This window comes from Sorghum bicolor, chromosome 2, assembly GCF_000003195.3.
Source record: "Sorghum bicolor cultivar BTx623 chromosome 2, Sorghum_bicolor_NCBIv3, whole genome shotgun sequence".
Taxonomy (NCBI): Eukaryota; Viridiplantae; Streptophyta; class Magnoliopsida; order Poales; family Poaceae; genus Sorghum; species Sorghum bicolor.
Window position 1 is genome coordinate 69708269 of NC_012871.2, and position 20048 is coordinate 69728316.

At 47.5% G+C, this 20048-nt stretch overlaps 4 protein-coding genes across 5 annotated transcripts; 1 reads left to right on the forward strand and 3 right to left on the reverse strand.

Moving 5' to 3' along the window:
• Positions 2241-6162, forward strand: LOC8081708 (cysteine-rich receptor-like protein kinase 6). The gene is made up of 7 exons (XM_002460771.2): positions 2241-3190; positions 4181-4315; positions 4476-4606; positions 4684-4894; positions 4983-5220; positions 5304-5454; positions 5548-6162. The coding sequence occupies exons 1-7, from the start codon at positions 2311-2313 to the stop codon at positions 5881-5883; spliced, it is 2082 nt and encodes a 693-aa protein (XP_002460816.1). The 5' UTR covers positions 2241-2310; the 3' UTR covers positions 5884-6162.
• LOC8081709 (ethylene receptor 4) lies at positions 6456-9865 on the reverse strand. Its single transcript, XM_002462918.2, has 2 exons — positions 7332-9865; positions 6456-7265 (listed from the first exon to the last, which is right to left on the reverse strand). Exons 1-2 carry the CDS (start codon positions 9234-9236, stop codon positions 6582-6584), a joined length of 2589 nt encoding a protein of 862 aa, XP_002462963.1. The 5' UTR covers positions 9237-9865; the 3' UTR covers positions 6456-6581.
• On the reverse strand, positions 11885-14499 carry LOC110432201. Its single transcript, XM_021452173.1, has 2 exons — positions 14378-14499; positions 11885-13146 (listed from the first exon to the last, which is right to left on the reverse strand). The coding sequence occupies exons 1-2, from the start codon at positions 14406-14408 to the stop codon at positions 12821-12823; spliced, it is 357 nt and encodes a 118-aa protein (XP_021307848.1). The 5' UTR covers positions 14409-14499; the 3' UTR covers positions 11885-12820.
• On the reverse strand, positions 14539-17972 carry LOC8084078 (cysteine-rich receptor-like protein kinase 6). Of its 2 annotated transcripts, XM_021452172.1 has the most exons (7): positions 16959-17972; positions 16347-16478; positions 16112-16254; positions 15559-16010; positions 15283-15418; positions 14871-15132; positions 14539-14642 (listed from the first exon to the last, which is right to left on the reverse strand). In XM_021452172.1, the coding sequence occupies exons 1-6, from the start codon at positions 17809-17811 to the stop codon at positions 14878-14880; spliced, it is 1971 nt and encodes a 656-aa protein (XP_021307847.1). In that variant the 5' UTR covers positions 17812-17972; the 3' UTR covers positions 14539-14642; positions 14871-14877. The 2 variants fall into 2 exon arrangements, with proteins under 2 accessions (XP_021307847.1, XP_002462964.1); XM_002462919.2 differs by lacking the exon at positions 14539-14642 and having other exon boundaries at positions 14646-15132; positions 16959-17970.

Here is a 20048-nt window from a genome sequence, read left to right on the forward strand (position 1 = left end):
TTGAATGTTTGGGCCAGAAGCTAGCTGACTTTGAGCCGACAATGTTTCGGGGGCAGGCTGGTGGATAATAAGCCGGCCCAAAAGGCCGAAAGAGTCGATTATCCGGTGGCTGAAATGCATCGCTGCTGGCCGAAGAATGATCACTTTTTCGTTCCTTTTTGTCTCATGAGAAAAATATAAAATAAAATTGATAGCTTTGACAAAATTGCATACATCACATGATAATTGACAACATCGCTAAAAGGAGTTTTATAATTTCAAAAATTCTTAGGACACTTTATGCAATTAGAGTATTTAAACACGTTTGCGTAGGTCATGAAAATCTAAACACCATTTTTTACTGCCAAATTTTGGTATTGCCTCTAAATTGGCTTGGCATGATCCTAACCATTTCATTTGATACATCTCTAGAACCTCTAAACCAATTGTCCAGGTATTAACATGGCTCACCAGTGGTGTCGCAAGCTAAAACGGTTCCAGTGTCTGCCGGAAACAGCTTTATTTTTGTACTAGGGCTTTTAGAAATGCTACGTGGCACGTGGGTCTCTCAAACTTTTCAAAGATTGTGTCTCGGACTCATTTTGACTTTAACCAGGGGTGAGTCTTTTACAAACTTCCAAATACAACCAAATTGTATGATAAATTATTTATCTTAAGTTCAATGGGTCATCACTACGTGATTTGCATGAAGAATAATAATTCTACCGTGTTCTAGCATAGCATGAAATCTTATATATAACATAAATATTTAAAGTTTCATGGATAAATTTAATATATATAACTAATCAAAATTAGCTATATGTGCACTCTTCATTTCCTAACACCATATATATTTAGATACTCTACAATTTTTTATCACATTGTGACAAAATTATTACTTATTCTATATTTACTAATCATGTTGTTATCTTCCCCTACTTTCTTGCCTGATTAAGCCTAACCACTGTTTGTTCGTGTTTTGTTTATTACTCCTTTCATTCCAAATTATAAGACGTTTTGACTTTTCTAGATTCATAACTTTTGTTGTGCATCTAGATACATATTATGTCTACATATATAGTAAAATCTATGAATCTAAAAATATGAAAACGTCTTATAATTTAGGATAGATGGAGTATATAAAGATCGAATGCTATGCACTCCCTTTGAACTACTAATCCAGTGGAAAGACAATACTACAATAGTATATTCATGCTTGCATTTCAACACTACTATGGTTTATTAGTATGCATTTAGTTAAAACTTAAGCTTAAGCTACTATGTAATCTCTTGTTGCATTTCTTTTGACATCATGAATCTATACTCTTGCTTTCAGTTCTTTATCTTTTTAGTTTTTGCATGTTTTTAATCCACATGTTAGGCTAAAACTTTAATGAGTATTGTATATTTTATTCAAAAGTTTAGTTTAATATATTTTATGAAAATATATTTAAAGTTCTAGATTTCACTCTTAATGATTACAATATCATAAAAGTCATTAAAACTAACACAACAACACCTTTGAGCTAAGAAATGGTTGGACTAAAATAACATACCGAGTATACACATATACATGGATTTTATAGGTTCGAATTGTATAGAACCAAAACCATAGTTATATGTAAAGAATGAACTCAACAGATTTTTTTTTAAAAAAAAAAAAATCCATTAATTAACATACCCATAAAAAAAATTAAAATAGCCCACATCCCCATCGTGGTTTTAAGCTATCCAATGGCAATGTCATCCGAGTAGCACGCATATCGCACTGATGCATCATGTACGATTTATCGACCAGCACGGCAAGGGCAAATCAAAATCAACGGGGGACGTGTGACGTGTCTGAAGTCGCCGTTGCCGCGTTGCTAACTTCGAAGCCTAGGAAAACTATCTGCTCATCGTAGGCAGTCGTCGGCCAGAGTGGCACGATACGGCGTTGCAACAGAGCCGATTCGTTGCTCTTGGCATGTGAGTGAGTGACGTCGCGATCGGCGACACCGTCGTGTACTTCAACCCCGGCTAGCTCCGGCGGCAGATATGTTCAAGTTTCACTTTAATTCACCCAACAAATGTAGATTAGTGTAAATTCGACTACATGTAAACAAGACCTTAGCTGGTGTAGGCCCGCAATATTTATGGTTGGTCCCATGGTGTCGGTTACTCAGTCAAGTCAAACGAGCCCCACACAAGTCAACACATGGGGCCCTAATACAGTGATGATAGTGATACACACCGCACCCGTCCCGTCCCCTCTTCATTCATTTCGCTTCGCACGGCTCTGCCGGACCCAGACGGCCAGACCCGATCCGGCGGCTCCTGCCACCGCAAACCATGGCCATGGCTGCGCACCATCACCACCTGCGCCCCTACCTCGCCACTGCCACCGCGCTCTTCCTCGCATTCACCTCCGCGCCTCTCGACGCCGGGGACCCGCTGGGCCAGTTCTGCGGTACCGGCTTCAACTACACGCTCAACAGCACCTACCAGGGCAACATCCAGCGCCTCGCCGCCACGCTGCCCCGGAACACCTCCGCCTCCCCGACGCTCTTCGCCAAGGACACCGTCGGCGCGGTCCCGGACATCGTCTATGCGCTCGCGCTCTGCCGCGGGGACACCAACGCCTCCGCCTGCAGCGACTGCGTCGCCACCGCGTTCCAGGACGCGCAGCAGCTGTGCGCCTACAACAAGGACGCCACCGTCTTCTACGACCCCTGCCTCCTCCGCTTCTCCAACCAGAACTTCATCGCCTCGCCCTCCAACAGCGACGACAAGGTGCTCATCCTCATGAACACGCAGAACGTCACCGCGCCGTTCAAGGTGTTCGACGCCGCCGTCGCCGTGCTCCTCAACGCCACCGCCGCCTACGCGGCCGCCAATTCGTCCAAGAGGTTCGGCACCGGGGTGGAGCGGTTCCAGACCTTCGACAGCAAGAACCCGACCATTTACGGTCTGGCGCAGTGCACGCCGGACATGTCGCCGGCCGACTGCCGGAGGTGCCTCTCGGGTATTATTCAGATGGCCCCCAAGTATTTCAACGGCAAGCCGGGTGGCAGGATTCTTGGTCTGCGGTGCAATTACAGGTATGAGCAGTACTCGTTCTTCACAAGCACCCCGCTGCTTCAGCTGCCGGAGCCTACCGTGGGGGCGCCGGCGCCCGCGCCCGCGGTGGTGAACGGAACGCCAACGGTGCCGACGAACGGAGGAGCACGAGGTGAGAGAGTTGGGGGGATTGGATTAAAGGTGCCATCTTTTGCATCCATGCGCATGGTTCACTATCTGCAACAGTGGAAGTTAGCAACAAGACTAATGTTTTATTTGCCTATATGGAACGAATTTGCCTCGATTCCAGTAGTAAAATAAATAACCGACGAGTGTCAAGATCACTGAACCCTGAAGGGCTGTTTGTCGTTTGTTTTCTTTCCATTAGTTTGCACAACACTTTACATTAAAAAAATCGAGGAATCAAGTATTCAAGTAAGAGAGGAACAAATCCCATTAGTCTGCTAGTTTCCTTTGTTCCTTTCTCTGATCTTGACATTACAATGCAGTCCCGTAGCTATCAGTTGCCTCACTAGTCACCGCGAACATGGGACTATGGAAGTTCACACATGAGTGCATGACCCATTGACCTGACTCCTGAGTTCTGACCAGTTCAACATCTTGGCTGAATCGAAAGTTCTAGTCAGGAGCCATGTGTAAGAAGCAAGGGAAAAGTGATAGAAGAAACTCCTTTATCAATTGGTCTGACCATCTGAGGTTAATTAGCATTGACCATATACACGTGCATTTTCTGGACTGGTCAGTTCAGGCAAGCTTGTATGACCGTGCACCGTAAAGCAAAATCGGAAATACCATTGTCTGTCATCTACTCCTAGATGAAATTCAGATTAAGGGGTATAAGCTAAGCTGCTTCCTAGAGTTCTTTCTTTGACCTGAAACATAGTGTACGGACAGGTATCAGTTACTTTAATTTGCTAGTCGCTTTATATGGCAAGTTAAGCCTAGTTACTCTTTAATTATGATAATGCAGCAATAAATAAAAGCTGTAGCACTATGAACATCAAACAGTTTTCTCAATAATGTTTTCTTCTGGTTGCTGCTAATACATGTATATGACGTGCCGGACGCATTAACTTTTTTGGATTCCTGTTATATTACTTTAACATTGATCAAATTATTAATTGATGCTTTCCATTTACAGGAACAACAGGAAAAAAAACTGGTAGAGTTTTAGCCATTGCACTGCCTATAGTTGCTGCTGCAATACTAGCTACTATAGTACTTTGTTCATGCCTCTGGAGGAGGAAGAGGAAACCAGGGAAGTCAACACTACCAGGTAAGTCCCTCGTGCAGAGCTAATTCAAATTCCATTATTCTGCGGTTCTGCCATTTATACAACACTTTTTTTGCCATGTCTAGACATAATCCACTTATGAAAGTAGGAAATACACTGATGTTTTAGACATCATTATTGATTACACGTTCTCTTATGACAGATACAACTAACCCAGAGGACATACAAAGTATTGATTCTCTCATTATTGATATATCAACTTTGCGAGCTGCAACAGAAAACTTTGATGAAGCCAATAAGCTCGGTGAAGGAGGTTTTGGTTCAGTATATAAGGTATGACTCATATATTACATAGACCTTTTTTTTCTATATTTTGTAGTTCTGGTACTCAAATATGTTCATTTGTACAGGGAATCCTCCCTGATGACCAGGAAATAGCAGTGAAAAGGCTCTCACAGACTTCTAGACAAGGGATGGAGGAGCTCAAAAATGAGCTTGTATTGGTTGCTAAGCTGCAACACAAGAATTTAGTGAGGCTTGTTGGGGTTTGCTTGGAGGACCATGAAAAATTGCTTGTCTATGAATACATGCCCAACAAAAGCCTTGACACTATTCTATTCAGTATGGTTACTCAGCATCTTTGAGCAACAGTGAAACAACTGAAATTTTACAGCATACATTTATGAGTTTTTTTTTCTTCATCTGACAGATCATGAGAGATGTGGTGAGCTAGATTGGGGGAAGAGGTTTAAGATAGTTAATGGGATTGCCCGTGGCTTGCAGTATCTTCATGAAGATTCTCAAGTGAAGATAATCCACCGGGATCTTAAAGCGAGCAATGTTTTATTAGACTATGACTTCAATCCTAAGATCTCAGATTTTGGCTTAGCAAGGTTATTTGGAAGTGACCAATCACAAGATGTCACCAATCGCGTCGTCGGAACCTAGTAAGTTTTGTTAACATTCATTGCCCTTGTATGACCTATATATAAGTGTAACTAATGTGCAAGACAATATTCTTGTCATACAGTGGATACATGGCCCCTGAGTACGCCATGCGTGGGCATTACTCTATCAAGTCGGACGTGTTCAGCTTCGGTGTTTTGATCCTAGAAATCGTCACCGGAAGAAGAAATGGTGGCTCCTATAGCTCTGATGAATATGCTGATCTCCTTAGTTTGGTGAGTGCATAACCAAATGCAAAACTTTGTGCCCCTGCTACACTTTACAGGTTTAGAGCAACAACATCGAAGTAATTTGGTTATCTAATGCAGGTGTGGGAGCACTGGACGACAGGAACATTGATAGACATCATGGATTCATCCTTGAGCAGCCTTGCTCCGCGAGACCAGATGTTGAAGTGTATCCACATCGGGCTCCTTTGTGTTCAAGATGACCCCGCAGATAGGCCGATGATGTCAACAGTGAATGTCATGCTTAGTAGTAGTACGGTGACCCTCCAAGCTCCATCTAGACCGGCGTTTTGCATCCCAAAGAGTGGCTTCTCAGAGATGAACTCAGAAGGGTACCCGCCAGGAGCTTCACAGTCCGCGAGCAGATCGCCTATGTCGCTGAATGACGTTTCAATCACTGAGCTTGAGCCCAGATGATGATGATTCTCTTTGAAGCAGTGGCGGAACAGTAGGTATATTGAGGGTACGTCGTCCTTATTGAATATTGTGTTTTACCTGGGCCGAGCACGTAAGTGTGATCGGTATACAAAACTAGTAAATTACCAATATGGTGAAATATAACGTCTATTATTAGTTCTACAATTACTTATGTATCTATATGGCATTGCCTTTCAATGTAGAGGTGTGTAAAAATAAGAACGTGGATAACATAATGTATCGGTGGTTCCTGAAAATGTCATCCCTGTATTGGTTAAAGTTGTCTGCTGTTAAATTTACGGCAAAGTCTATCATTTTTTTTTAAAAAAAAAGAGGATTAACCTCTGGCAAAGTCTATCATTTCAATGGTGTCAACTGCCAAATAAGGATATGACTAAAGGTCGTGGAGCAAGGACATCTCAAGTACTTAAGATGACCAAGATCATCGTTCCCTTACAGGTGGCGGTGACACTGGCGGAGCGGGCCGCAGGGGAGGCGGTCGGGGCAGCAAGGGCACCCATGGCCATGGTAGTGGCGGAGGAGGGGAAGAAGAAGGCTGCCACGGGTGCGGTACAGTCTTGCTGGAGCTCAGGGGGCCGTGGCTCCGGCAAGAAGCGGGTTCAGTAGTCCAAACTCCAAACAAGTTCAGTAGTCCAAACTCCAAACAGGCAGTAAGTACGTGGAGGATCTATCACTGATCAGTTGTCGTTGTGGAGAACCCTGTAAAGCTGAGCTGCCAGTGCTGCCAGCGTGATGGGTTTATGGATGACGCCATTGACCCCCGTCCGCTTGCACACGTCGCGGATGTCGATGCAGCTTGCTCTCGGTGGCAGTGGCAGCGCGACAAGTATGAGCAGCCAGCTGAACCTGCCCCCGGTGACCTCCCGGATCCTGAGGGCGACCTCAAACCCGTCATCCATTGCACTGGCAGCGTCAGCGCTAGCTGCGGCAGGTGTGTGGAGGTCCAGAAGCACCGCCTGGAGTTGCAAGTAGGGGAACTGGAACGAAAGCTGATGGTGATGGCCACCGCCGGCGTCGTCGCTCCCCAGAAGGAGGCTGAGGCAGTGCGCGGCCGACGGGACCGGCAGCACCTGGCAGCCGAGCCTCTCCAGGAGCTTCCGCGTCACCTCCCGGCTGGTGTCGTCACTGTCCGAGAGCAGGATCCGCAGGCCGTTGAAGTACTGAGGAGGAGCACCGGTGGACGATGACGGCGCTCTGAATCTGCCACCGACGCGGTAGAATCCGCCGCCGCCTGATCGGGAGGTGGCAGAGGGTGATGCCACTCCATAGCCCAGCTGGAAGTGCAGGATGAGGCTCATGTGCTCCCCATGCTGGCATCTCGACTCTGACGTGGATTCCCGCCACATCTTGCCGTTCATCATCTGACGAGAGATCGGTCAGCCAATTTTAAACATGGAAGCACGCATTTTTATAGGAACAGAGCTCACCTGCACGATCTTGTTGCACGCAGCGATGCTTAGCCGCGTCTCGGAGCTGAGTGAACTGATGCTGGTGCTTCTTCTGGTTCTATCTTGAGGTCTCGATGGTGGGCTGCACGAAAGCAGTAAGCTGTCTCTGAAGTGTCTTGTGATCCCAAATCGGAACCTGATGCACACCGTGTTGCAGCCATAGAAATTGGGGGTCATCCAATCAGGGAGGCCTGAGCCTGACATGGTCTCTTGGTCACCCACCACAGCGTCCACGGCAAAGCAGAGGTCATGGCAATGGCATTCGCACCGGTCCAACAGAACGCCAAGCATGTGCAGCAGGAGGTGGAACACTCGTCTGTCGTCGCCGGCCACCCAGCATTCGGCGGGCAGACAGCTCATCTCCGCCCGATGCGAGAAGCCGAGCCCCCTGCAACGGGCGAGGCACCCCGCCACGCCGGCCGCGTCCTTGACCAGCGCGCGGGGATCGAACGGCCTCCGCGCCAAGCTGACGCCGGGAGCCGCCGACGCCGGCTCACCACGGGTAGCCGTCGTCGGCGTCAGCAGAGCGGCCATGACGTCGTCTGTCAGCGTGGAGGAGAGGGCGCTGATCCTGGCCATGGCATCCACGGCCACTCTCTGCTCGGCGGAACGGAAGGCCCCGTCCTGCTGCTGCTGCGCCTGCATCAGCGAGAGCAGCCCCGCGACGGAGTGCATCGGCCTCAGCACGCTGTCGCGCATGGCGCTCTGCGCGGCGTCCCTGGCCCCGGTGGCCACCGCGGCGTCGTGCCGGGCCTGCGCCAGGACCCTCTGCCGCTCCGCCAGCTTGTGCCGAGTCAGCTGCCACTCCTCCAGCACCGCCGCGTGCGACAGCGCCACGGCTAGCTGGTCCGCCGCAACCTCCACGATCTCCAGCTCCTGCCTGCTCCACTCCCGTGCACCTCCTACTCTGTGTCCTCCTCTAGTCCTGTGCTTCTTGGTAGTCGGAGCTGGAGCCGGAAGAACCAAGACCATGATCGCGTAGCTCACAGCAGCTCCCTGCCCATCTGATCCTGAGGATGATGCGTCGACGAAGTTGGACGCCCGCAGCATCGGCATCCGTATGGCAGCCGCACGTCCATGACCAGACGTCGTCCCGAGCGCCGAGCCCGGCCTCAGCACCTTGGCGTCGTTGGTGGCCATGACGGCGGCCACGTCGGGGTCAGTGATGCGAATGGCCTTCCTCGTCGTCATCGTCGGGGCTTGGTGCTCATCTTCAGGCAGCTGATGGACCAGGTGGAGCAAGCCGGGGCCATCATCACTGGCCGCCGCGGGCATCCAGACGGCGCAGCTGCTGAGGCCGAGGGCGTCGGAGAGGTGGAACACGGCTGTGTGCAGCACAGCGAGCGCGTCAGGCCGGAGAGCGCCGCCGCCGCCGCTACCACCACCACGGATGTGCTGCGCGATGGCGCGGACGACGCGCGCGGCGGTCTCCTCGCGGCGCCTGACGAGGGCGACGTCGCGGTCGAGCTGGCGCGCCTTGTCCCGGAGGAGCGCCTCGCGGGTCTTGAGGCGGAGCAGCTGCGGGATGAAGGTGGGGAGGGAGACGGCGGCGACGGAGGCGGCGACCGCGGCCAGCGCCTTGGCGGCGGTGATGGCCACGAGGAGGCGGCGCGAGTCCGGGCGGGCGTAGGTGAAGACGGCGGCGAGGTGGACGAGGCCGCAGAGGACGATGAAGGCGCCGAACTGGAGGAGCACCCAGCGGAGCGGCGCGAGGTCGGCGCAGGTGGCAAAGTGCAGCAGCTCCAGCGGGATGGACATGTAGGACGCCCCGATGAGGAAGTCGCTCACCTTCTGCCACTGCACCAGCGCCTCCACCGCGCCGTCCTCACGCCCGTCGCAGCCGCCGCTGCACCGCGCAGCCATTGATGATCCCGTTCTCTGCATTCCTTGGGAGCACGCAGCTACACAAATTGAGACACACGATATCAAGCACTGCTCATGCAGCTAGACAGATCACCTGTTGAGTCACTGGTGGGATGATGTATGTAACAGATGAAGAGAGCCTCTCCTCTCTTAACGTCTCTCCGTGTCTCAGTGTCTGACACTCTCAACTCTGAACAGAAGAGTAGAGAGGAGGAGGAGGAGGAAGAAGAAGAAGAAGAAGAAGAAGAAGAAGAAGAAGAAGAAGAGACGAAGATGAACCACATCATGCATGGCATTTGGCAGGGAGAAGAGAAGCGGGGGGATGAACAAGTAAGGAAGGAGAGGCAGGAGCAAGACAGGTGTAGCTAGATGGCAGGATCGAGCCAAGGTGGTGGTGGCTGCTGGCGCTGCACGGCGTTCAGAGCTAGCCACCATTTCATTAGCTTGGCTGCAGGTCTGCTGAGGCCCTGTGCCTGCTGGCTGCTGCGATGCATTCAGAGCTAGTAGCACCCTTGTGTGCTGTGCACAGGAAGAAACAAAAGGGAAAGGCTGAAGCGACTGCTTCCTGGGTTGCTCCCAAAATGGCGCCGAGGTAGCTAGTATAATATACAGGATGCTGTAGGTGTAGAGCCAAGTGCAGCAGAAAGCAACACTGGAGCGTGTTTAGGGCGTGCAGTGCAGTACGCGGGCGGTGCCAGGTCCAGGTTCCCGGTGTCTCACTCTCGGCGGCCGCCGGGCCGTGACACGTCGTCCATCGCGCATGCACTCATTCCGCGGATGACAGCAGATCCGGTGTGGTATTGATTGAGCAAATAGCCGTATATTGGGCCTGCTCGCTTTGCTATTCTGCAGTTGTTTTGGGCCGTGGCTGCACAGAAAAGCCCATCGGCAGTAGGCAAAGCAGCCGATGCTAAACGCCACAAAAGCAACTGACCAACTCCAGTTTTGCAAATTTTGTTTGACAAATATTATTATTTGTCAACTCCCAAAACGATATAAGAAGAGAACAAAAAAGGATATTTTCAAGTGTTTGGCAATTTTAACTTGGTAGAAAAAAAAATTCTATTGATTCCGGAGATCAATGAAGAAGCATCGGGTTGTCAACTTGCTATAAAAGCGCGCACATGCACAATGCCAAGCCTATTCCAAATATGCATAAATATCAAGAAAGAAGGAGAATTTGCCAACTTACTATAAATACTAAATTCAATTATCAAACTATTGGATAGAAGATTTTGAAAATTAAAAAAAAACAAGAATATCAAACATATACAAAACTATTGGAGTTGCTGACGCGCCTATTCGTGCTCCTGAGGCAGCGCGCGACTCCGTGTGCGTGGACGCGTGGTGGTGAACTGGCTGACTAAACAAGTTATACAAAATAACTTATGCATCGATGGAGAAGCCAAAGCGATAGGATAGTGCCATAGTAGTGAGCGTTAGGTGGATGAAAGCTGATGACGTGGCTTAATGAGAAGCTTGGAAAATCACCTATTGGGGTTCTCCTATTTAGGTGATATGAAAACCAAAAAAGTAAAGCCGGCACATAGAAAACGAATTTGTAAAGTTTTACAACAAATTAAAACTTTTTTTTTGCCAAACAATTTTAAACCTTGCCTTAAAATTCACCATATGCATTTTTTTATGTTGAGGTGCTTTGTGAAATTTATTTGTGGCACCAAAGTTTTTTTTTTACTTTTTTGGAGATTTGGCACCAAGGCCTTCTTCAGTTTTCACCAAAAACCAAAAACTTTTCAAGATTCTTCATCACATCGAATCTTACGTCACATGCATGGAGCACTAAATATAGATAAAAACAAAAACTAATTGAACAATTTGTCTGTAAATTGCAAGATGAATATTTTAAACCTAGTTACTCTATGATTGAGCAATGTTTGTTAAATAAAAATGAAAATACTATCCAAAAATTTTCCACAGCTAAACAAGGCCCAAGCAAAATATTTACCCTGAATCTCCTCATTCCTACACCGCTTTGGGATAGTTTCTCCTCTCTCCTCTCGCTACACTTGGGCCAACAGCCCCCTTAGCCCGTTGGCCGTAGCAGGCTTGGCAGCAGCCCACACGCTCTGCTTTGCAAGCACCAGGGCCCTTCTCATTTCTTAATTTTTGTCCACCTCGCTTAGACAGCTGGAAGCTAGGGAGGCAATGATCTACTCCTTTCATCTTAAATTGTAAGTCGTTTGACTTTTTTTACCCCAAGTTTGACCACTCATCTTATTCAAAAAATTTGTGCAAATATAGTCAAATTTAAGTCATTCTTGAAGAACTTTTATTAATAAACCAATACACAACAAAAAAAAAGTAATATTTTGTACAAAACTTTGAATAAGACGAGTGGTTAAACTTGATATTAAAAAAGTCAAACGACTTATAATTTGGAATGGATTGAGTATATTAAAAAACATATAGGTGCACCCTCACAGGCTCACAGCCACGCCTTGCCTTTTTTTTTTTTTGCTTAGCTTAACCGTATTACGGTGGAAAATATTTTAAGTATTCCCGTTCTGTTTGTTGAATTTGTTATTTGGTATTTGCTAATTTCGTATTTTAGACTGAAAAATTTCCGTTCTGTATTTTGAATTTAGTATTTTGTATTTTAAAGTGAATTCGAATTTATTTGAAAAAAATACAAATTTGATTGGGTCACATTATTACCCCGTCGGCGTCCGGGCTCCGGGGGCGCCTGGGTATCCGATGGGAGCGCGAGCGACTGCTTTTGCCGAAAAGAGTTGTGACTTGTGAGGGAGGCGACGGTTTCAGAAGCTGTGCAGATCGCAATTACAGTCACGGTCAGCATGCGGAGGCGATGGCGACGAGCGACCGGCAGGAATTTGACCTGAACCCTACAAGCATCCAGGCCACAGCACTAGTAATTGCAACAGATGGACTTTGGGAAGCTCCAGTCTGCAATTGGTTCTCCTGCCTCTAAAGGAATTGCTTGACCATGCATGTAGTCACGTCATTCTTTTCCAATGGAGTTCAGCATAGAGACATGAGACACCTAATGAAGAACTCTGCTGTGTTCAAGAAGCACTAGCTTGTTGCCAGCTTCCAGAGCATACAATCTGCAGCACTGTCAGTACCATAACAACATAATGCAGAAGGCTTCACCAAAGGCAAGGTTGTAATTATGCAAACCATGAATAAACTACTACTTATGGGCAAAGTTTATTTTTCCTTGAGGGCACGTGCCCTCACTCTCCCACCCATTGAATTCGTTTTGAGAAGTATGTAAACACATATCTCAATGCGAAACTGCTTTGAGATGTGTGTTTGCACACTTCTCAAAGCGAATCCAATGGGTGAGAGAGTGAAGACATATGCCCTTAAACGCAAAAAAACCGCGTTCACTACTTATGTAGATGTACGAGTAGTATCATGAATAAATTAAACTACTACTTATGTACGAGTAGTATATACAACCACAAATACTAGCTAGATAGTAAGGTTACTTATGTAGATGTCCGAGCAACCACAAATACTAGCTAGATAGTAACGTTTACTATACTCAGGTCAGCACCAGTAACTCGTTAAGCAGGCAGTTCTCGTAGAGAAGGCTGGTTCGTGCTCAGCTTTGGTGGGGATCACTGTACCGGTGTGAGCAACAGAAGATAGAATGGATGAAGCAGAAATTTCTGCAACTGCAGCAACGTCCAATCTGAATCTGCCCTCCGCCTGCCAGTATCGTCCAGCAGACATACAGCGCAACTTGCCACAGCAGTCGCCCCCACGGACAGCACTGCTGGCAGCTGCGGCTGAGGACGAGGAGTACCGCAGGCGCCGGACGGGACGACGCGGAAGACTCCGGCGGTGATGAGGAAGAAGGCGTCCTTGCTGTTGTCCTCGGCCATCGACAGGACACGGCCGCCGATGCCATTGCCGATGCGGCGGCTGCGGCACGGCACGGGGGCTGCTCCAGTGGGGGAGCCATAAATTATGCATACAGGGCCAACTAAAAAATTTAACTAATCAAGACTGGACATAATTAGTGACCATCTAGCTTAATTCATCGACTTGATATAGGTGCTCACACTATATGTATTTTAAGATCAAATGTGTTATTATTTTGGTGGTAGACGATAAACCCTTAATAGCAAGATGTTTGAGATAATTTCATAAACCTTAAGATCTGCGTCTCAGTTTTTCTATGCTTCATTGTATTATCTAGTTATTTGTACTTCCTTCATCCCAAATTATAAATCATTCTAAGAATCTTGGAGAATCAAAGTATTTCAAGTTTGACCAAAATTATATAAAAAATTATAAAGATTTATGTCGCAAATAGATATACTAAAAAAATATAATTAATAAAGAACCTAATAGTACTTAGTTGATATCATAAATATTATTATTTTATTATATAAATTTGGTCAAATTTGTGATACTTTGACTCTCCAAGTTTTTTTAGAATGACTTATAATTTAGAATAGAGGGAGTATGATTTTATTATCTAGATGATATTAATAATATATATGACAACATTGTTATATTTCTTTTTTAATATGAATAAAAATCATTAATTTATACTAGTAAAAAAAATTGTTGACAAATGTTAGGGGGGGCCATGGCCCCTGCCAGCCCCCCCTTTGGCTCCGCCACTGGCTGCTCCGCTCCAGGAGCAGCTCACGTTGAGGTGTAGCGCCCGCTCCACACTCCGGAGGTATACAATAGAGAAATAAATAGTATGACATCATACGAATGGAGTACACGTGGCAGTGGCTGTGTACCTCCAGTCAGCGAGGATTCTGTGGATCCTCGGTAGACTAGACCTCCGACGATGGAGGGCATCCTGCCGTCTGCCGGACGCCCGCGGTTGACAACGATGGAGACGCTGGCGACGCTGGACGACGGGGAGCTTCTTCCACCCAGCTCTATGTTGGATTGTCACTATCCTTATTTATAGGACTATTATACGTTCCAAGACTTTCACTAGGTATTTACCTTGAACCACTTAGCCACTAGGGCAAAATGGTCTATAATGGATTCGATGAATCGAATGGCCATGAGCCCAAGCCCTATGATGACGCCACGTGCCGCGCCATATGATCATGTCGCGTTTTGAAGCGCAAATCCGACAAACCTACCGCTCGTGATTTAGAGACCCAAACCGCCAAACCCACTTGGAGTTGCGTAGACACTACCTTTTTCATGATGTTGGCATGTCCCACTCATCCTCGACCGTCCGATCACCAAGTGCTTGCGCACACGTGTTGATTTGGTCTGATCGTCATGTTGACTTTAGTCAACACCATCCCCATTGCCATGGCGTGTCTAAGTGCTAGTCGTCCATGGTCCATTCTTCCCTTGGTCCAAACCTTCGCGTCAGCCCTTCACCGCTCCCTGTCCATCACACGAACTCCTTGTTTGACCTTGCACATTGCAATTTACTGTACCAACACTTAACTCCTGTACATCACAAGCCAAGAGGCATATATTGCACACACATCTCAGGCCATAGTTAGTCTCACGCACACTACAATCATTCATCACTTATACATGGACACATATCAACCATGTGTTTGCACATTTTATAGTAAGCGTATGCAAAATTTCATGTTGAATCAAGCTTACGCGGCTTATTAGTTGATATCATGCATACATTTTGGTAACAGGGTAACGGTACATATATGTTACCATTCAGTCACACTGTCGACGCGGCTGTGTTGGCGCTGTTGTTCCTGGCGAAGAATCCCGGCTTGGATGGAACCTGGAGGGTGACCGTATCGCTGCCGAGCATCATCACGACAGACGACATCACCGGCCGGGCCGCAGGGTCTGCCTGGACGCACAGCAGGCCGATGTGGACGCACCTCAGCACATCGCCCTCCGGGAAACTGTTGCCCATGCTCGGTTCGACCAACTCTGCCATCTTTCTGGCCTCCCAGTGCATCCATACCTGCTCATGGATTTGTAGCGTGTCACGCGTGAGCCACTGAGCCATCAGCAAGCTGCAACACAACTAACGGATAGAGCTGTGTACGTGTTCTTCTGTAGCGACTACTGCAGGTGTGATCGGTGTAGACATTGTACTTAGTTAATTACTTACTGTGGTCAAGAGATTGCAGCCTTCGTTACTGTTCTTCCGACCCGTTACGATTTCCAGCACCATGACACCGAAGCTAAACGCGTCCGACTTCACGGAGTAGTTCCCCCGCATCATGTATTCCGGTGCCATGTACCCACTGAAATAAACGAGGAAACCAACAAGCAAAAGCTCATCATCATGATTCATGCAGTTATTCCATCACATGAATACTGAACTTGCAGGTGAAGAGATTAATGGAAGGTGTGTTTTTCAGCACTGAAAAAGCAAAGCACTGACTAGGTGCCGACGACGCGGCTGGTGACGGCCTGCGTCTGTTCTTGGCCAAAGATCCTGGCCATGCCGAAGTCTGAGATCTTGGGGTTCATGCTCTCATCTAGCAGGATGTTGCTGGCCTTGAGATCACGGTGCACCACCTTGAGCTGGGAGTCCTCATGGAGGTACTGCAAGCCTCGAGCGATGCCGTTTATGATCTTGTACCTCTGCTCCCAGCTAAGCTGCTGCTCACGATTATCAGTGCCGAAGAGTATCAGATCGAGACTCCGGTTGGGGACGAACTCGTACACGAGCAACCGCTCTTGCTGCTCTAGGCAGACGCCGATGAGCCTGACGAGGTTCCTATGCTTCAGCTTGGCCACTAGAGCGAGCTCGTTCTTTAGCTCCTCCACTCCCTGCGATGAGCTGCTAGACAGACGCTTCACCGCTATTTCCTCGCCATCTGGGAGGACACCCTAAACATGTCGAAACTCGAAACCAAACATACATTAGGTGCAATGTTTCATGTTTTTTTTGTCAGTTCAGAATCATGTGGTACGTGTTTGTTCAGTGCTACCTTGTACACGGCACCAAAGCCGCCTTCGCCGAGCTTGTTGCTCTCATTGAAATCCCCAGTAGCGGCTCGTAGGGTGGAGACGTCCATCATCATGGAGTCCACCATTTCGGTGTCCTCTGCTTCAGTGTAATACATGGGCGGCTCTGTTCAAGTATGGATTGGATGAGTCATTTGTTTTCAGATCCTTCGAAGTGTGTTTAACGCTGTGCAAACAGATAATGTTAAAGCAACATACTTTGGTGTTTGGCCTGTCCAATTAGTAGTCGCCGGCGCCGCCGCAAATAGAGGCAGGCAACAAGGTTCATGGCGGCTAGAGTTGGTAGCACAACTGCAAGAACCACCCAAGACACACGGTGCTTTCGTCCCCCTGTGAACTAGCAAATGTGTTAGCAAAACGTCACAGCAAATGTGTGTCACAGCTTATTAGATATCATCAGAAATGACACTTTCTTGGAAGGAAAAGTGCCATTTATTTAAACCTATAGATATTAGTATACTCTTTTCTAAAACCTAGTCAAAGGGGAAAAAGAGTTCTGACCTAAGACAGACTTAAAGTGAAGTATAATTTGGAAACAAAGGGACTATATAGTACGTCTATGATCCATCCTCTACTAACACACTGATATCCTATATAACGTGGAGTCAAGATTCAAATTGTTAACCATCCCAAACATACCCAAACCCCTTTTAGAATTTTCTTCTAAATTAGTTGGACCATTAAACTTGAATACGTACGTTACGGTCAAGCGGTTGCACAACAAGCAACTCAGTCAGTCAAAGTGTTTGGGCGTGTGTTATGTGTCAAACAAAAAGACCAAAGGATGGCTTTCATGACGCACGTACTCACCTTCTCCGGCGGCCGTCGGCTGCAGAGCCGGCGCTGGCGCCGGCGCTCTACTAGAGCTTGGTTGTGCCAGCCGCACCATGGCCTGTCCGTTGTAGAAGGGCGCGGTCTCATACCGGTAGGTGCAATCAACCCCAAGCACCCTGCCTCCGATGCTGCCGTTGAACGCCTCCAGGGTAGCCTCCACCATCCTCTCGAGGCACCTGTGGCACTCCGCCGGCGTCTGGTCCGGCGTGCACTGAGCCACGCTGTACACCTTGGGGATGGTCGTCTCCTGGCCGTTGAAGTCGGCCTCCCCGGTGGCGAACCGCCGGGAGCTGTTGGCGGCGTATTCGACGGTGGCGTCGATGAGGTCGGCCAGGAGTCTCTTGAACCGGGCCGCGTCCGCCGCCGTGACATTTCCGTCGTTGGTTTCGACGTACGTGTTTATCATCGGGCCAGTGTCGTCGTCGTTGCGTAGAGTGTGGACGTCGGAGTAGCGCACCGTACAGAAGTCGTAGTAGATGCTAGCGTCCCTGTCGTAGGGGCAATCGTCGGGTACCTCTTGGAAGCCCTGGGTGAGGCAGTTGAAGCATGTCGAGGCGTTGACGTCGCCGCGGCAGAGCCCCATGGCCCAGAGCTGCTCCGGGATGGTTCCGACGACGGCGGTGGCGAAGAGGTCCGGGGACGAGGAGGCGTTCTTGGGAAGGGTGGCGGTGACCAAGTCGAGATGAGCCTGGTATGTGCTGTTAGCCACGAAGTTGCTGCTTGAGCCGCACACATACCACGGGTAACCCGCAGCGCGGCGGGCTAGTAGTAGTGCCACCGCCACCGCGAGGATGGTGGCTAGAGGTAGAGATAGAGCGTGATGAGCCATTGTTCGTGATAGTAGAACGAGAAAGATCGATTCGAGCCAGCTTATGTAGACAAGGGTAGATTAGTCATCGTCCGACACATGTTAAGGCCGACCCATCCCCACTGAAGTAGAACTACAAGATGTAAAGAAGTAACGGAGAACAAGCCAGCATCGGCAAGCAAGGTCGTGATTGGGATTTCGTCGCACGCATGAAGTCACGTACTCACGTGGACGTGGAGTCAGGCGAGTAGGACGATGCTTATACTGAGGCTGGGCTGGTTGGGATTATAATTTGGCCCAATGTTTAAGACTTATTTTAATTAGCCCAGGAATTTATATGTACTTTAAATGATATTTTGGGTCATGTCTAGGGCCGTGGCCTAATGGCCCTAAGCTCATATATCTGCCCCTACTTTTTGGTTGCACCTATGGAGGGTGGGGGTGTCAATAGAGGGGTCATTTATCCTTTAATTACATAATAATTTAACTAAAGCGTTAAAGTTTGTAATACAAAATTGACAAAGTTAGAGTGCCGGCTCTCTCTAGCCCCCTTGTCTTCACCACTAGTTGCACCTTGCCACCCTATGCCATCGTGATTAGAGATTGCTCCATCCTACTACTAGCCGATTGTCACACTCCTCATATCATCGTGCCAGTGGCGGACCCAGGATTTTGCTAAGACTAAGGCCAAATTTCAATGACGAAACGCCGATAGCTACATCATAGACATTCTCAAGGAAAGTTTGCAAATATAGTACCATACAATAACAATATAATACATGATTCTCATAAAAAATAACATGGAACATTGAAAAGTAATACCTAGTGCTAATGATAATTTGGTGTATTCGCATATCTTCCACTTCCGAGGAAATACCTTCACACAACTTACTAGAAGCATAGAGAAGAAATACCTTCACAATGGCTACTTTGCTCGGCGACGCAGGATCCAGCAGGCATAGGCACCACGCGAAAGCCTAGGAGCGGCGACGGCGCTGCGATGGGCGCCAGCAGCCGAGGAGCGAGGCTCGGCCCTATGAGGACGATGGCGGCAGCTGGCAGGCGTGGGCCATGGGGGCCGAGTGAGCTGGATGCCACTGCGTTGGCGACAGTGAATGCGAGATGCGAGAGGGAGGTGGCAGCAACGGCGCGTAGGGAAGAAGTGGCGTGATCTCGCGAGCAGTGCCTGACGTCGTGATCTATCCTACTGTCCATTTTAACGGGCTGTTCTTGTTGGGCCAAAGATAAATTTCTGTTCCTGAGAAATTTGGGCTGCGACTAGGGCCATGGCCCTATGTCTAGACCCGCCCCTGCATCGTGCTAATGTCTTGTGCGAGTGCCGAGAGTAGATCCACCAATGGTGATTCATGCTTAGTGAGTATGATCCGAGTTATATTAATTAGTCTTACGGGGATGCTTGGAGGACATGCGATTTGAGTTATATTAATTAGTGGATTTGTTTTTATATTAGACCGTAGTTCATTCGCCATATATATACATCTTGTAAATCACATTGGAAAAGCAAAAGACTCCTTATATTCCTTGTGTTTTTGTAAGGCCTTGTTTAGTTTGGGAAAAATTTTGGATTTCGCCACTGTAGCACTTTCGTTTGTTTGTGGCAAATATTATCCAATCATAGACTAACTAGGATCAAAAGATTCGTCTTGTGATTTACAGGTAAACTGTGTAATTAATTTTTGTTTTCGTCTATATTTAATGCTTCATGCATGTGCCGTAAGATTCGATGTGATGGGAAATCTTGAAAAATTTTAGAAACTAAACAAGGCCTAACTCTCATCATATTTATATAGTGGAGATCGCCGGTTGACACCATTTTTCTGTAAAGATTTTCTATGTAAAGAATCAGTGTATTCCTTGCATTATTTGCTGACACTTAAATGATGACAGCTAATGCAACACAACATGCCAACATCCATTGACCAATCCGTCTTGTCACTGGGTCTTTCAAACTTTTCAGATGGTCAATCGGTAGTTATTTTGGTAGGCGTCGGTCCAACGTATTTTGGCCTTATTTAGTTCGTATAATTTTTTCAAGATTTTTCGTCATATCGAATATTTGGTCACATATATGGAGCATTAAATATATACTAAAATAAAAACTAATTACACAGTTTATCTATAATTTATGAAATGAATCTTTTGAGCTTAGTTATTCTATAATTAAACAATGTTTGCCAAATAAAAACGAAAGTTTTACAGTAGCCAAAAACCAATTTTTTTTAAGTAAACAAGGCCTC

Excerpts from the sequence above, each read along its gene's own strand:
- LOC8081708 (XM_002460771.2), top strand. The coding sequence starts at position 2,311 with ATGGCCATGGCTGCGCACCATCACCACCTGCGCCCCTACCTCGCCACT. Across the intron at positions 3,191-4,180 it reads GACGAACGGAGGAGCACGAG|GAACAACAGGAAAAAAAACT; the intron begins GTGAGAGAGTTG and ends TTCCATTTACAG. Across the intron at positions 5,221-5,303 it reads AATCGCGTCGTCGGAACCTA|TGGATACATGGCCCCTGAGT; the intron begins GTAAGTTTTGTT and ends CTTGTCATACAG.
- LOC8081709 (XM_002462918.2), bottom strand. The coding sequence starts at position 9,236 with ATGCAGAGAACGGGATCATCAATGGCTGCGCGGTGCAGCGGCGGCTGC. Across the intron at positions 7,266-7,331 it reads CGTGCAACAAGATCGTGCAG|ATGATGAACGGCAAGATGTG; the intron begins GTGAGCTCTGTT and ends ATCTCTCGTCAG.
- LOC110432201 (XM_021452173.1), bottom strand. The coding sequence starts at position 14,408 with ATGAGTGGGACATGCCAACATCATGAAAAAG. Across the intron at positions 13,147-14,377 it reads ATGCCAACATCATGAAAAAG|CCCCCGTGCCGTGCCGCAGC; the intron begins GTAGTGTCTACG and ends CCACTGGAGCAG.
- LOC8084078 (XM_021452172.1), bottom strand. The coding sequence starts at position 17,811 with ATGGCTCATCACGCTCTATCTCTACCTCTAGCCACCATCCTCGCGGTG. Across the intron at positions 16,255-16,346 it reads TGGACAGGCCAAACACCAAA|AGCCGCCCATGTATTACACT; the intron begins GTATGTTGCTTT and ends ATACTTGAACAG. Across the intron at positions 15,419-15,558 it reads AGCCGCGTCGTCGGCACCTA|TGGGTACATGGCACCGGAAT; the intron begins GTCAGTGCTTTG and ends CGTTTATTTCAG.